General features: G+C 39.6%; 1 protein-coding gene, 1 non-coding gene and 1 pseudogene across 2 annotated transcripts; 2 read left to right on the top strand and 1 right to left on the bottom strand.

Moving 5' to 3' along the window:
- Positions 1 to 379: 379 nt before the first annotated feature.
- On the top strand, positions 380 to 2,225 carry LOC148875551 (thioredoxin-like protein CXXS1). Its single transcript, XM_088984242.1, has 3 exons — positions 380 to 704; positions 1,321 to 1,443; positions 1,781 to 2,225. The coding sequence occupies exons 1-3, from the start codon at positions 603 to 605 to the stop codon at positions 1,946 to 1,948; spliced, it is 393 nt and encodes a 130-aa protein (XP_088840368.1). The 5' UTR covers positions 380 to 602; the 3' UTR covers positions 1,949 to 2,225.
- A 539-nt stretch (positions 2,226 to 2,764) lies between these two features.
- On the bottom strand, positions 2,765 to 2,846 carry TRNAS-AGA (transfer RNA serine (anticodon AGA)). The gene has a single exon. It is a non-coding gene; the product is annotated as a tRNA-Ser (tRNA).
- Positions 2,847 to 5,912: 3,066 nt separating this feature from the next.
- The window catches only part of LOC148875549 (uncharacterized), a 28,900-nt pseudogene continuing 18,174 nt past the window's right edge, over positions 5,913 to 16,638 (top strand).

The following is a 16,638-nucleotide window of genomic DNA, read 5'->3' as shown; positions in this document are numbered from 1 at the left end:
ATGGAAAAAAATACAGAGCTTATCACTCATAATCACATAAAACCCTAAATACACCCAAAATCTCACACTTATCTCAGAAAATTTTGCAAGTACATAAGTCTTCATGTGTATGATAGTCTATAGATGATAGATAAAGAATTATATATTTCGGATTTTTTCTCAACTTAATTCAAAGCGGGTCCATAAAAGTGGGTCATAACAAAGAATTGAAGGCACAACTATGACAGAGCCAAAACCATACAAGCTCCTTACAGGGGACGCATTCATCTTCACAAACCACCACAGTACTATGGGAGTTATATTAGGACGGCTTACAGCTTACTAGGAAAAACAAGGTAAACGGGGATATATAATTATGTGCTTTCGTTGTTCTAGTAGTGTTGATATATAATTATGTGGATAAAGAAAGTTAGGGTGGTTTAGCTATCATGGTGGCCCCCCCTCAAATTCAGTCGATTTTTTCTTTCTTCCTATATCCATCCACCCCAGAAGAAACAGGGAGCACCCCCAGTTATATACTTGTATAGCTTCAAACCGCTCTCTATAAATTACGAGATGGAACGATCAGCAGAAACCTAGAAATTAAGAAGAACAAAAGAAAGATGGGAAGCCAACAGCAGGTTATGAAATCAAGAGTTGTCAAAGTGGTTTCCTCTGAGTCGTGGGAACTTATGGTAACTGAAGCCAAAAAGCAAGGCTGCCCTGTAAGTTTCTCTGTTTCCCTCCTCCTCCATTTCTTCAATGCTTCAGCCATGCAAAAAGTTGTGGCATATAAACTCAGATTAGCTCTACTGGCCACTTGCTCGACCAAAATCATAAAACCCTAACCTCACTCATCATATAGAACTGTTAATCAAGGTTTAGTCCTTGTTTATATATCATACAGGATTTGTTCAAAGTTTTCTAAGAAAAAAGACATGGACCCATTATTATCAATGAATCCGACTTGGGGTATTACCATGTAGTTTCTTCAAACTTTCCTGAATTTCTCACATAGCATACTTGGTTACTTCCCAAAACAAAACAACAGGTAACGAAACAAAAGGAGATAACAGACATGGGAATTAAGAAAGAGCGAACATTTGTCTTCTGATCACAAGAAGGGAAAGGCATGGCTTAGAACTTGGTAAAAAGTGTTTATCCCTACAGTGACAAATAAGATAGTTTTACTTTACATGTGGCATTGGGCAACTGCCGTCTCTCTGCATGATTAATTTACTCTGTATTTTTTAGGAGGAGCCACCCTCAACAACAGAATAATATTCGATCTTATTTTACTATTATTTTTCTTCGATTTATCATTTTCTTTTTCATTATAAGATTGTGGTTCATTTTACGGCTGCCTGGTGCTTTCCTTCGGTTGCTATGAACCCATTTTTCGAAGAAGTGGCGATGGTTTATCAGGATGCTTTGTTTCTGTTGGTTGATGTTGATGAAGTCAAGGTAATCTCTCTCTCTCTCTGACCATATATTCCTTCCTGTTAGAATTTTATCCCCACAGAAATATATATCGAACAAATTGAAATATTTCTAAAAATAATAATTATAAAATATTATGCAATTCCAAGTTCATATATGAAGCAAGAGTGAAGAGACAAATGGGTCTTTTATTCAAAATATCAAAACTTTGTAGAAACAACATTCTTGCCTTGAGATAATGTCGGATTTATGGACCAAAACACTGAAAATAAAATAAGATTATAATGGTGGGTTTGGATGAAAGTTTGTGGATTGTCATGGCTCTGTTTTGACTTCTATATATTGGTATTTTGTTGGTCAGGAAGTAGCAAGCAAGCTGGATATAAAAGCCATGCCCACATTTTTGCTGATGAGGGAGGGGGCCCGAGTAGATAAGCTTGTAGGTGCCAATCCAGGAGAGATAAGGAGAAAGATAGGTGCCTTTGTTCAGTCCATTCGTTCTCGTTCTCGTTCCTGCAAAGCTTACTAAGCTAGTTGTTCAAGTATGGAGATGCATGCAGAATTGCAGAGCAGATTGTACATACCAAAAAAAAAAAAAAACAATAATAATGTGTTTCTTCTGTGTTTGTCTAGCTTAGACTTCAGAGGTTGAGATGTCACGTTGGTTGGTGGAGTTGTTTCTCAATCTGAAATAGTAGGTTGGTTTTGAATTAGTATCTAAATCTGTGTTGTAAATGATTCATGAAGGACTGATGTTGGATACTTCATACTTGCTCTAAAATCTAAAACAGGGGATGATAGGAACATTTTTGGTCTGTACCTTTTTTTTTTTTCTTTTTTGAGTTGCATTAATTTGTTGTAAATTTCCATTTCCGTTCCGCGACTTATCATTGGTTTCACTGGCTGAGGCATTTTATTCAGCTAATCCTATCTCATTGCAGTTGGGTTATCACCCTACACATAATGAGCAAACACTTATGACACGTGGTTGGGTTGCTCTCGGAACTCCCAGACAAAAGAGCTGGTGGACTGGGAGTCTGCCGGTAATAGTCTATCACCTATGTATGGGCTTGGGCAGGTGATTTGGGTGTCTCTGTAGTGTTTGGTAGGCGGGGGTGTCACTTGGTTTGATTAATTTATTTGGACTTATTAGAGCACTGAGAAAGTGGGAATCCCAGGTTACCTCTGATTGGGTAAAACACTTAAAAAACCCCCATTTTAGGCTTCCAAAAGAAAACCCTATTTTACTTTTTTCTTCTCGTTGAAGTTTTCTTTTTGATGGATGATGATTTATAAGCTTTCGCTAGGAAGCAGATGAATGATTAAATATAAATAAAAAAGCGAACGTGAACGGCAGGATTCGAACCTGCGCGGGCAAAGCCCACATGATTTCTAGTCATGCCCGATAACCACTCCGGCACGTCCACCTATTACATTTAGGCTGTGTATCTTTTCGTAATTAATCTTTTCCATTGTTGCTTGTGTATCTTTTTATAAATGTGAACAAAGTTTTAGCGCAATTTGATTTGTGCTTTGGTGTGGTTGTCGTCACCATTGGATTTCAAATTTCAACATGGAAATGGAAACGATCAAAATGGATTATCCAAAATTTATCCTTAGAAGGAGGTGGGGATGATTTGCTTCTCGCGGAGAGCGCCTCACCTCACACCAATATCACATTGTTTTCACTTTTCAGCCATAGAACATCTCCCATATTTAATGTTGACATTCATGGGAAGATGTTCCTAGTTCACGGCTACGATGTATTTGTAAGGAGCAAATCTGATTTCAATCTATTGATATGAATCTGTTTGGACTGAGCTGAGCCTTTTCACACATTGCACAACAGTATTGGGCTTGTTTGTTTCTAATTTTATAAGTTTGACTGGAAGATGGAAAGGGGTTAACCTAACTTTGTACCTGGCTAATCTAGCCATTTTGCAATCAGCAACCACCAGTCCACTAGCAATTTGCCTCAACAGGAGCCAATGGTGATAAGCTTGCTCCGTCAGCCCACGATAGGGATAGGCTTGCACATGGCCGGGTTTTAAGGAAATACTTCAAATCGGAAAAGTCCAAGCCAGCCCATATGGCATACAGGTCGTCGGATCCGTAATACAAGCCCAACTAGCCGCATGTGAAGACTAAACTGGACGACCGGGATGCACACATCAAAGATTTGATCACGCCTATTCAGGTGCGGGGTGAATTGAGGACCCGTTTGGGAGGGCTGAGCTTCGGTTGAGTCATTTTCATTGGACTGCTCTGGAGAAGGCACTAAAAAAACTTTCATGAGAAAGTCATTATTTGGCTGAGTTACAGCTGAAGATTTCCCCGTTTTTTCACCGAACGGGGTGAATTGCCATGCGAGAGGCAAAGTCTGCTTCCTCATCTTTCCTAAGCTGTCAATAAGGATAATAGGGACAGAAACATCAGAAGTAGTCCCTTCCAAAATACAGTTGCTTCAAAATTTCCAAATTATCCTTTAAATTAAGCATAATAAATGAGGTAATTCAATTCCTACTAAATCTTTGTTCAAAGCACACCAACCCAACCAGTTAACCTTGCCTCAAAGGAAGAAAAGCGACTGAACTTTAAAGGACTGACAAGCCAAACTCTTTGATTTTTAGATCAATTTTCACTTTCCAGAGCAAATTCCAATGGGACTTTTTTAAGAGTGAACCATGGAAGGTAGCATTTTGATCAGAATGATCCCTTTGGGATTGTCCAGTTTATGGTAGTGCAAATGATTCTTATAAAAATTTATTTGAATGCAAATTCTGATTTATTTTTATTTTAAATTTTATATTATTTTGCTTGATTGCATTATAAATGAAACAAAATAAAACATAAAGCAGAATAATACGTTCTTTTCATTTGCACTTGCATGTAAAATAAAATTGCACTGTAACGAAACTCAGGCCCAAAGTCATGACCAACTTTTCAAAATGCTGTTAGGCACTCTTTCAATAAAAATTTCCTTTACGTCTCTCATTTCCAGGATCTAGTTCCTTCAACAAACTCAAACAAAATTTTCATTGTTTGGCCTGGGTCCCATTATATTCCATGGACCCAAGGGTGGTCCATATTTTGACTTTTGAACCAGCAGAGTTCACAACTCGACACAGGCCCTTGAGAAGCAAATCTTTGCCAACCAAAAGACCCATCACCACGAGCCAGAATTTTTAAAATTACGCCAGGAAATATCTACCTCTTAACTATTAAGGCTTGCTCTAATAAAAAAAAAAAAAAAACTATTAAAGACTTTATATTATTGTTAAGGTGAAAATCTGTTGATAATAGAGAGAAATAAACGCAGCCTTAATGAAACATATATAGTTTAGTACTCTCTTGATGGTATTACTGATTTGATCAAATCAAAATAATTAAAGAGTGTGATATTGCAATGTTATAATGGGCTGGATTCTATATTTTGTGGACTTCGATAGTCAATATTTTTTTTAGTATTTGCCTATTTGCTACTGTTTACTACACTAATAAAGAATAGTGTAAAATATAAAAATCTCTTCTGAACTTTTTGACAATCATAAAATCTCTCTTATAGTTTTATTTTAGCAAATATCTCCTCTGAATTTTTATAATACTTGACAAAGACTTCCCTTCTGTCACTATGTTTGGTTTGATGGAAAAGGTAGGGAAATGAAGGGAAACATAGGGAAACTTATACAAGGTTTGTAAAGGTTTCTCCACATTTCCCTTCCTTTCCCTACTTTTTCCTTCAAACCAAACATGGCCATAGGGAAAACATTAGCTTGATGCATTAATTTTTTTTCTTTCAAATAACCATTCTACCTTTTGTAAATTATTTTATATACAAAATTACTAAAATAACCCTGTTCTAAAGGCAACAGGTCTGGCTGTTGCAAAGCAGACAACAAAAGAGGTGAGCCGCTGGCATTCTTTGATTATCTTGCGGGAGAGTTTAGAGGAGCAAGCGCTGGTAGGAGGAGAGATATTATAGAAGCTCGCTTAGGCTCCATTTGGTTTGTGGGATGGGGATGAGAAAAAGGGAATATTCCAAGAATATTCCTTTTTCTTTCATTTGTTTCAAGGGAAATAGGGGGATGGGATGAGAAAAAAGTGGGATGTGAAATCCCAAAATTGTGCAATCGAGGTCTCACCAAAACAGTGTGACCCCAATGGAAAAACTTGAGAAAACTCGAGTTCTTCATCTTCATCCTTTGCCCCGTTGTTGCTGCACCACCGCTATTGGTAATCACCGCCACCACCGCAGCTGGGTTTGCCCTTCTACCTTCTGCCGCCGCCACTATTGCTGGTAATCACCGCCACCACCGCAGCTGGGTTTGCCCTTCTACCTTCTGTCACCGCCACTATTGCTGGTAATCACCGCCACCACCGCTGTTGGTAATCACCACCACCACCGCTGCTAGTAATCAACACCACCCCCATTGCTGGTAATCTCCTTTGCCCTTCTACCTTCTACCGCCACCACCGTTGAAGATGCTTCTGCCATGGTAGAGCTTAGATCTGGGTTCGCAGACACAGATTGGAGGTTTTCTGCCATGGTAAAACTATGCTTTGTAATGGCAATTTTCCTACTACTTTCCATATAAAATCAAACAATGGAAAGTTAAATTTTTACACTTTCCCATCCCATCCCATCCCATCTTTTCCCATCCCACTTAAATCTTCCCATAAACCAAACAGAGCCTTAAAGAGGTGCGTTAAAGCATCTAAAAGCAATTTTCTAGTTCTTTAGAGTGAAGGTGGTTTCAGAGCAAGTGGTTGAGTACTGAGATTTGAATACAGGTCTGATTTCAGATCTGAAACTCTGAATTGAAAACACTAAGTTAGAAAAAAAATGCTTTATTAAGTGTTCAGATCTGATTGCAAAAGTGATCAGATCTGAACCACAAAATATGCAAGCAATTATAGCAATAAGTTCAGGTCTGAATTTTATAAATCAAAGTTAATGCAATCAGAACTGTACTAGCCGTCTATGCATCATTCAACCATACATTGAATTTTTTTTTTCTTTTGAGATGAAATATAATTAGAACACAAAGAATTAATGCAACTATACTACTGAACTATAACAAAATCTTTTGTGAGTTCAAAATCCACAAGTGTAAGTAATCAGATCTGCACTCTTTTGATGTTTATACATTCTTTTTTTCTTTTGAGATAAAAGAACCAGAAATTTACTACATTAACTAAACTGAAACTGATATAGAAATTCAGCAATGGGTGCAAGTGTATTCAGATCTGAAATCAGTGGATCAGGTCTGAAATCATGCATAACATGAGATCAGATTAGTGTATCAGGTCTAAATCCATCCATATCCACTGATTCCAAATCAGGTCTGTTCTAGCTTGCTTCCCATATACTGCAACCAGATCTTAATTAAGGCTGGAATCAAGAGCTTTAAGCTTCTTGTTATTTGTATAACTTGTATACATCAATTAGTTGCAGAGACCTGAAATCAGGTCTGCAACCTGTGCTACTGATAGCAATTGAATTCATATCTGAGTTAAATGAGTTCAGGTCTGAGTTTGGATGAACTCTGATCTCAATTCATTTAACTCAGATGATTTCAGATCTTCAATCTGAGTTCACACCTCCATCCTAATAGGGTACAGATGTTGTACATGATTTCTACACCTTGGGATCTGAAGTTTATGAGGGTATATGCAAGAATCCTTTACACATTCAGATTTGTAATTTGCAATTCAGCAGCTACTGATGCTAAGTTCAGTAGCTAGAACCACAACTATCGGGGCTAATATGAGAATTCAGCAGGGTGTATTGGTGTATACAGATCTGAGATCAGTATATCAGGTCTGAAATCAAGCAATACCACTGATCTTAGGTCTGTACAATAGTTGTTCTAGCTTGCTTCTCATCAATCCTGATGTAGCTTCGAATGGGGGTGAGTTACAGATCTGAAATCACACACCATTTCAGATATGATATCAGATCTGAAGCTCATATTTGAAAGCATACATCATTTTTTTCCTTTTTTTTTCTTTTAAGATGTACGAAAACTAAAAGAAAAGAAAGTAACTAACCAAAATCTTTTTATGTGAGTGCAGATCTCATTGTTGAATTCAAGAAACAACAAGTAATGCAATCAGATCTGTATTCTTTTGAGATAATGAAGCTAAGAAAAGAAAGTGATCATATCTACATAAACTCAACTAAAACTGAAATTAAGGATGGAGCATTCAAGTACTAAAGGAAGAAACCGGCTCCATCAACGAAGCCATTGCATTCAAAACTGAAATTTAAGATGTAGAATTGAAAACCAGCAATGAATGCAAAGCTACAAATCGGATTAACAGTGGCCAATGGTTCATAATATTGCTACAATAAGTCCCCGGCAACGGCGCCAAAAACTTGATGTGTGGCTCATTGTGACACTAGCAAGTGCACTAGCCGCTCAAGTAATAGAGTAGTGAGTAGGGTATCGTCCCACGAGGACTTATGTAGCAACTACTAGTAATAAATCAGTCTACTATTATCTGATCAGCCGAATATGTAACACTAATGAAAATCTGAAATTCTAACTACAAAGTTATCTCTAACATGGATCAAACACCTTGTATGCAAGTGAGGAGACAAGCTAAAGATGCATAGAAAAATAAATTCAGCAACTAGTTTTCTAGGCAATTCGAGTAGAATAGGATTCAGCCTTGGTTTGGTGAAATCCCAAAGCAATGAACAGCCTCTCTTGAGCGCATGTTCAATCTATGCATGAGTTATGGCCCTTATATCTCTATCAAGGATCTAATCACCATGCATGCATTCAGATCTAGCAATTCTAGGGCTTCATTTCAACTGAATTGATGATCATCAACTCAGCTGAATGAATATCAACCGAATTGTGCAAGTTATCTCTAACCTTGAACTCAATTTGGCTCTTGATTGGCAGATCTGAATTCTTAGAGTCTTTCTCAAGCACTCTAGGAATTCCAAGAAAGAAGAGCAAATCGGCCAGACTGAATTAAAGCTACCTGAATTTTTCTCAAGTAATTCAGGTATTACAAGTTCATGATCTGAAATCATAGATCCGATTTTAAAGAAAAACAGTTCGAATCTCACTATTTCATGATCTGAATTTCCAGATCTGAGATTGTAAAATAGCAATTCAGACCTTGTAAATTCATAAAAAAACATAGTCTGAGATTTTAGACTAGCAGTTCGGCCAACAAACCACAATTAAAATTCCAAACTAGAAACTTCAAGATTGAACCTACTTTACTCAAATGAACTTAGAAAGCAAATTACAGAATTGAATTTACATAAAACAAGCTTTGATTACAACAAGAAAGGAAAATTTGATGGAGAAATTACATAAGTCTTAACTGAATTCGATTACCAAATGGTGCAGAAATCAAGTGAGGATGAAACCCTTGATCTCCAATTGCTTTCTCCCCCTTCGAATTCAGCTTCTTCTTCTCTTGAAGTTGCTTGTTCCTCATCTCTTCTCCTCCCTTGCGCCTATCTCTCTCTCTTTTTCTCTCTTAGAACAAAAGTTCAAGGAGAGTTTGAAATCAGATCTTGGGCCCTTTTTCCCCCTCTAGAGGCCTCCTTATATAGGCTTTCAAGGAAGCTCTTGCCTCTTCTTGAAGTCTCTAGAATTGGGTGTATTACACCCCTCATGAACCTTCTAGAGTGCTCCCTCCTTCTCTTCAAGAAACTTCTAGGAATTGCCGCCCTTGAAATCTTTATTGCAATTAAGCTAAAAATAGGGCAAATTTTAATTAAACTGACATAAAATTTTATGCAAAAACCTCATAAAAATATAGATAAATTGTAGATTCATCAAGATTTTTCTTGTTTTGAGAGCTTCCAGTAGAGAGAGAAAGGGAGCGACCAAGATGGAGGTGTCTTGTGCTCTTTCCTTCCCTTATAAACACTTCTCCTTGTTCCTTTATGAAATCTTCTAATTCGCCACAAGTTATTGACTCCTTTATATCATTACCCTGTGGAGTTTGCATCAAATGCCACAACTAGACTATTGGACTAGAAAATGGCAATGAAAAGCCAAGCCGATCTATTTCAAACTGCTCAGATGATGAGGTTTCTTCAAATGTCAGCAAGGAAGAAGGATTGAAATGCCCAATATGTTTGGAGTCCTTCAACATTGTTGAGAATGTGCACAATGTTTTATGGTGTGGCCATACCCTCTACAAAAACTGTGGTATGGGGCTCCAATGGGCTGTTGTGAAGTTTCCCACTCTGCCAATCCAGCTTCCTCTCTTCATTTCTTGCCCATGGTGCAATCTACTATGTTTTTTTATGAAAGAATGGTAGGATCCATCTAATGGACGCCAAGAAAGGTGTGGAATGGAGGGGGGAAAATTTTAAAAAAATTTCCTACCTTCTTCCAACTGGGAATCATATTCCATAAATTTAGAATACATTTTTCAAGGATCCTACTTGAACCATAAACAAACCAGATCTGAACCAAAAGGAAACAGGAAGGATTATACCTGATCCGGAGAAATAATATCTCCCAAAGTTGGTGTTCACGCCCAAAGAATTAACCAAGATCCGCTCCTGCTGAAGATGACACATCTGTGGATGGAATGGAACCAACAGGGTGCGTCCTACACACTGGATTCTTCTGAAGAACCCTCTGAAAACCTTGAACACCGAATCCTAGTGTCTTTCTTGCAAGACTATTGTCAAGAACTGCTTTCTTGACTTCCTATTGCTACAAAGATCCAATCTTCTAACAGGTAGTGGCGGCGGCTGAAGGAGGAGAAGTCCAGGGACGAAGATGGCAGAATTGTCTCCTCTCTGGAGTCTATGAGAGATCAAATCTCAGATTGCAGGATGTGTTTTTTGCTTACTCAAACCCCCTAGTTCGAAATCTGATATTTATGCTAGAATTTTCTCCTCTTTCTTCTTGATTAAGAAACCTCCCAATATTTTGGGAGTTATCCCAATCCAAATCAGTATTTGGATATAGGTTAATCTTAATCCTATCTGCAGATTAAGTTAGTTAACTCCTGATCTTATCAGGAGGTTACCAGATTCAAATCTAATTTGAATTTGGTATCTTAGAGTAGATAAGGTCAAAGACCCAATCCTTTTACTAACACTAATCTCAGATTCGCCCTATGAACTGATGATCATATCAGCCTAGTTCGAAATGGGCTTTTGGCCCATTAAGTGTTCAGTGTTTAACTAGTTTCCATCCTACTGCCCAGTTGGGCTTCTTTGTATGGCGTGGGACCCAAGCATTGATCTACACACCAGCCACATGGGTTCAGCCCAGCCTTTATTACAAGGCCCAGCCGAATTCACTTAAAGACTCAGTGACCCCCTTGAGCCCATCACATGGACCCTATGGGCCCAACACTTACATTAAGTGGTCCCTAGGCCAAGCCATCTTATAAAAACCTAGGGACTGTGGGCAGGTGCAAGATTAGCCCATCAGGTATTATCCTAAATGGTCTTACACTTAACCTCTCAGCCCTTAATGATCAAGCACTGCCCGACAAGAGAAGACCTCTCTCTCGGCTGCAAGGAGCAGTGCCGCACTCTCTACTCACATGGATCCCGGGAATTAAACCTTTTGCAAATCTTTTGAAACCGTACATATACATATATATATATATATATATATATATATATATATATATATATATATATATATATATATATATATATCTTATTTTGCAAAACAAAATTTCCACGATTGAAATCAACTGCCGACAGTTTGGTTTCCATCAGAGAGAGTGCATTCCCAATCATTACCATTGTCCAGCAAAGGGGCTGATCCTGTCACTATGACCACTCACTCAGATGAATTCTCAGACTGCCCCAAAATGTCTAGGTTTTGACCCCTACTAAGGATCTCACTGATTGATACATCAAAGATAGCCCAATCCGACACCTAGTGATGTGTCATAATCGAGTCTAGGGGTCAGGTGTAACTTTCCAATTTTGCCCATCTGTCTCCAAGGTCTAGGGCAATACTGAAAATCTGGTTCGGTTCAAGGGTTCAAGCAATCCCATACTGCATGTGCCTTGGGTCTTACCCTGATGGCCGAAACAAGCCATCCCAGGTGGCACATCAGTATCAGCCTTGGTAGGATAAATCTCCCCAGACTTATCCAATGGTTGTGAACATTTAAAACTAACACAAGTTTCTATAAGTGTCCAGTTTTAGGGTCTTACACAGAATTATACCAAACAATATGAATCAAACATGCACTTTAATTTATTTCCACTAAATAACAAAAGCACATCAAATCCGATTGAAGCTAAGGGCATACAAGACTGTCTAACAGCTCCCACTTGCACTTAGGTCCAATCTGGTACAAGCCGTAGTCCCATACTTTCCACGTGTGTCTCAAACACCTTCTGTGTTAGTGGCTTAGTCAATGGGTCTACCACATTGTCCGCTGATGCTACCTCTTAAAATCATCCTCCCGTAGGTCCAGTGTTGTCATACAACAGTGGAATGGGTGATGTACTGAATTCCAAATTCAGGAATGAACACCTTCATTCATAAGGCAAACTCACTTACGGCAATGCGCTCGGCTTGGGTTGTGGACTATTAATTTGCTAATCAGGACCTCTATTTGCTGACATTTAGGAAACAATACACGATCCTATCGTGAAAACTTATCCAGGCATAGACTTTCTATCATCTGGATCCGACTGGAAATTAGCATCTGTATACCCCAGAACTTGTAGTGAACTACAATCGAATACCAGACAAAACTCTTTTGTCCTTTGAAGGTATTTAAGTATGTTCTTCACAGCAGTCCAATGCTCCTGCCTTGGGTTAGCCTGGAATCTGCTTACCACACTCACCGCCTGAGCTATGTCTGGGCGAGTGCACAGCATGGCATACATGATGCTCCCTACGACTGAGGCATAGGGAACGTCTCTCATGCCCTCAATCTCATTAGAAGTCTTGGGAGACATCTTCTTGGAGAGAGTTACTCCATGTCTGAAAGGAACATTTCCTTTCTTGAAGTTTTCCATGCTGTACCTTTTGACAATTTTGTCAATGTAAGCAGCTTGGGATAATCCAATTATCCGCTTCAATCTGTCTCTATAGAGTCGAAGACCTAGTATGTATGAAGCTTCTCCAAGATCTTTCATGGAGAACTGCTGTGACATCCATACCTTGACCGAAGTCAACATTCCTACATCATTCCCAATGAGTAGGATACCGTCCACGTACAATACTAAAAAAGTAATCTTATCCCCACTGGACTTCCTGTAAACACAGGGCTCATCTGGATTCTGCTCAAAGTCAAACGTTTTGAGGGTAGAATCAAAACGGATGTTCCAACTCCTAGAAGCCTGTTTAAGTCCATATATGGATCTGTTGAGTTTACATACCATGTGTTCCTAACCAGCAGCAATAAAGCCTTGCAGCTGCTGCATGTAGATATCTTCACTAAGATCTCTATTCAGGAACATGGTTTTGACATCCATTTGCCAAATCTCGTAGCTATGGTATGCTACTACAGCTAGCAGGATCCTAATGGATTTAAGCATGGCCACGGGTGAAAATGTTTCCACATAATCGATGCCTTCTTTCTGAGTATACCCTTTCGCCACCAAGCGAGCTTTGTAGGTCTCAATCCTGCCATCGGGGCCCTTCTTCCTCTTGTAGATCCATTTGCAACCAATTGCTTTTACCCCGGAGGGTGGATCTACTAGAGTCCAGTCTCCATTGGTCTCAATCGAGTTCATCTCAGCTCTCATGGCCTCCACCCACTTTTGGGAATCTATGTCTAACATAGCTTCCGTGTAAGTCACGGGATCCTTTTCACTAGTCAAGGCTTCCACCAGGTAGGTATCATGGTCATAACCATATCGGATTGGTGGTCTGGATACTCGGGTGGACCTTCTAGGTTGGTCATTACCTAGAACTTGTGGGACATCTCCCACTACTCGTGAGCTCTCCTCATCAAGAACTATTTCCTGACGGTGAGTGTCCATGATGTATTCAGATTCTAAGAATTGGGCGTTTCGACTGCACAACACTTTCTGCTCACTTGGGTCATAGAATAGATAACCCACTGAATCCTATGGGTAGCCTATAAATAGGCAACAACTGGTTTTGGATTCCAACTTGTCCGCACTTGTTCTTCTAACGTGTGCAGGACAACCCCAAATCTTCAAGTTTCTTACACTTGGCTTCCTTCTGGTCCATAGTTCATATGGAGTTTTTGGAACTAATTTGGTTGGAACCTGATTCAGCATGTAGATAGCAGTCTCTAATGCATATCCCCAAAAGGATGTGGGTAATTCTGAGCATACGAGAAGTGACCGAACCATGTCCAACAAAGTCCTATTCCTCCTCTCTGAAACACCATTGAGTTGTGGTGTAGCAGGAGGAGCTAGTTGTGACACTATCCCATTGTCCTTTAAGTAGTACCTGAATTCGTCAGAGAGATACTCACCACTTCGATCTGATCGAAGGGCCTTAACTTCTCTCCCTAACTATTTCTCGACTTCCTATGTGAACTCTCTGAACTTTTCAAAGGATTCAAATTTGTGTCTCATTAGGTACACGTAACCATATCGTGAAAAATCATCTGTAAAGGTGATGAAGTACACGTGTTGATTCCGTGTCCTAACACTCAAGGGACCACATACATCAGTATGTATTAGGTCTAGTGTGCGTCCAGATCTTTCAGACTTACCGTCAAATGGCCGCTTAGTCATCTTACCTTGAAGGCAAGGCTCACAAGTGGGAAGATTTTCTACGGTTAGAAAATCCAAAGGACCATCCTTTACCAGTCTTGTGATTCGGTCAATACCGATATGGCCAAGTCGGTAATGCTAGAGGCACATGGGATTAATTGTATCACGATTCCTTTTCTTGGGATTTTCAACCGACGTAGTTTCGGTTAGGTTAGTTTCTAGAGAAGGATGTAGAACATAGAGACCATTCTCCAGTTCCCCGCATGCGATGAATTTGTTATTCTGTTTAACAGTAATCATATTACTAAAATAAATAGTATATCCATCAGCATAGTTTAGAAACAGAAATTAAATTTCTTCTCAAGTTCTGTACATAAAGACAATCTTTAAGTACAAGGACTCCTTCTCTAAAAACTAATTCTACGGTTCCTATCGCCGTAGTTGCAACACTTGCAGCCGTTCCCAAGAATAGTGTCACCTCGCCATCACTCAATCTTCTGATAACTTTGAATCCCTGCAGTGAGTTACACGCATGAGTTGAAGCCCCGGAGTCAACACACCAGGACACAGAAGTAACTAACATATTAGTTTCTATGACACAAGTTTCGATGTTTCATTTCTTAGATTCCAGGTAGGCAGGACAGTTCCTCTTCCAGTGGCCGGTTTGTTTGCAGAAGTGACAGACATCAGATGCCTTGTTTTTCTTCTGCTTCTTGGGTTTGGTAGCTTTCTTCTTGGGCTTCTTTGCCTTTCTCTTTTTCTTGCCCGATTTGTTAGTTTCAGCAAACATAACCACAAGCTCATCCTTCTTTAAAAGATCCTTGGCCCTCTGCAACATATTGCTGAGTTCCTGGACGTTGACATTCAGCTTATTCATATTGTAGTTCATAGTGAACGCATTGAAGGAAGAGGGCAAAGAATTCGGGATGGCATCCACTTGCGTGCCAAGATCTTGCCCGGATCCAAGAGCTTCAAGTTCATTAATGTATCCCATCATCCGAAGACAATGGTCATGAACTTTTTGCCCCTTGGACATCTGCACAGTCATGAACAATTTCAGGACCTTCTGTCGAGTAGAACGGTTCTGCTCTTCATACATTGTTTTTAGACTGTTCAATATGTCCTTGGCTAGTTCGATCTGATCGAACTGCCTCTGTATTGAGTTGTCCAATGAGGCAATGACAAAGCAGCGGGCTAGGGAGTTCTTATCCTCCCAATCTTGGTAGTCCCTCCTACGGGCCTCAGAAGCCCTATCACCCGGACGCTCTGGGGCAGGATTTTTCACCACCTTATCTAACTTTTCAGAAGTTAGGACCAGCATAAGATTTCTGTACCAGTCGGCATAGTTTGGGCCCTTAAGCTTGTTATCATCTAGAAGCTTTGCAAATTGATCGTTTGCCATTTTCTGATAAAACAACAAAAATGTTAGTCCACAACCTTAGTTTGATTCATGTTACCTACATAGATATGGCTTTTAATCTATGTTCCATTCCCATTTATTCATCTCTGAGATTTTCCCTCCCTTCTCAGTGACGGAGACAACAGAAAATCTCTGGAAATGTGGGAAATCACATAGGGTGCGTGAAGCCAACTGTTTCAGCTGCATAACCCCACCACCTTTCTATGACGGATCATATCCATTCATCAGATGAGTTTCCCTTTGGCCTCTGTCAGACAAGGTTCAGAGCCGTTTTCAGGTAAACCTTTATGTCCAGTGAGTGCACACCCATCATATTCAGGTTACACCAAGGTATTGTGAGAGAGTTCCCATTTTCTGGTGAATCCCCTCCCTCATCGGTCTATAACACCCCTATCATCTAATGAAACACTCTAACAGATCCAACAGCAAATGGATAACCCAATTTTATGGTGCGTTTCCTCATTACTAATGGACCCATCATTGTGCTAATGACGGAAGGCCTTTAGAGAGTCCATCAAATGGATCTCCCTATCACACGTACTCATATTTTCTTGGAGGGAACAAAATTACGCCCTAATTCTAATTTAGGTCAAACCAAAGTGGCTCCCACTGACTTTCATAAAGCCAGATTTTTTGTGGGCTTCAATCGGCTAAGGGTTCTGTACGCATCCCTTTTCAGGGTTGTGGAGCCCACAAAGTAGAGAGAGGGGTCATCCAATGACCTTAAAGGACACCATGGCAATGATGTGCATTCAGCCATGGTGTGCGCAAGAGCCACTAACGAGTTAACATGGGCCAAGTGCTTATGGCCCATGGTCGCAGCACATCATACATCCAAACATCACATGTAAAAGAAGAATTGATCCAATCAATTAACTGCTGTAAAGCCCATCGAATGGCCCATTTAAAACTTAAAGCATTAACAATTAATGTTTACTAGGTGTATGGGCTGAATTGCAGTTAGCAGTTCGGCCCATACAGCTTTTCTCACAACAATGGGCTTTTACAATTTTAACCCTTTAAAACTGGGCTTTACAGGTGGGCCGAATTAATCCCTGTAATTGAACATCAGATTTAGAATAATCAGTGTGAGAAATATGGACTGAAAAACAACCCCCTTCGAATCTCAGAT

This window comes from Nelumbo lutea, chromosome 1 (genome assembly GCF_056320005.1).
Source record: "Nelumbo lutea isolate HS-2025 chromosome 1, American lotus-T2T, whole genome shotgun sequence".
NCBI classification, from domain to species: Eukaryota; Viridiplantae; Streptophyta; class Magnoliopsida; order Proteales; family Nelumbonaceae; genus Nelumbo; species Nelumbo lutea.
Note: the sequence above shows the minus strand (reverse complement) of the source record. Positions and strands in the feature narration are given on the sequence as shown.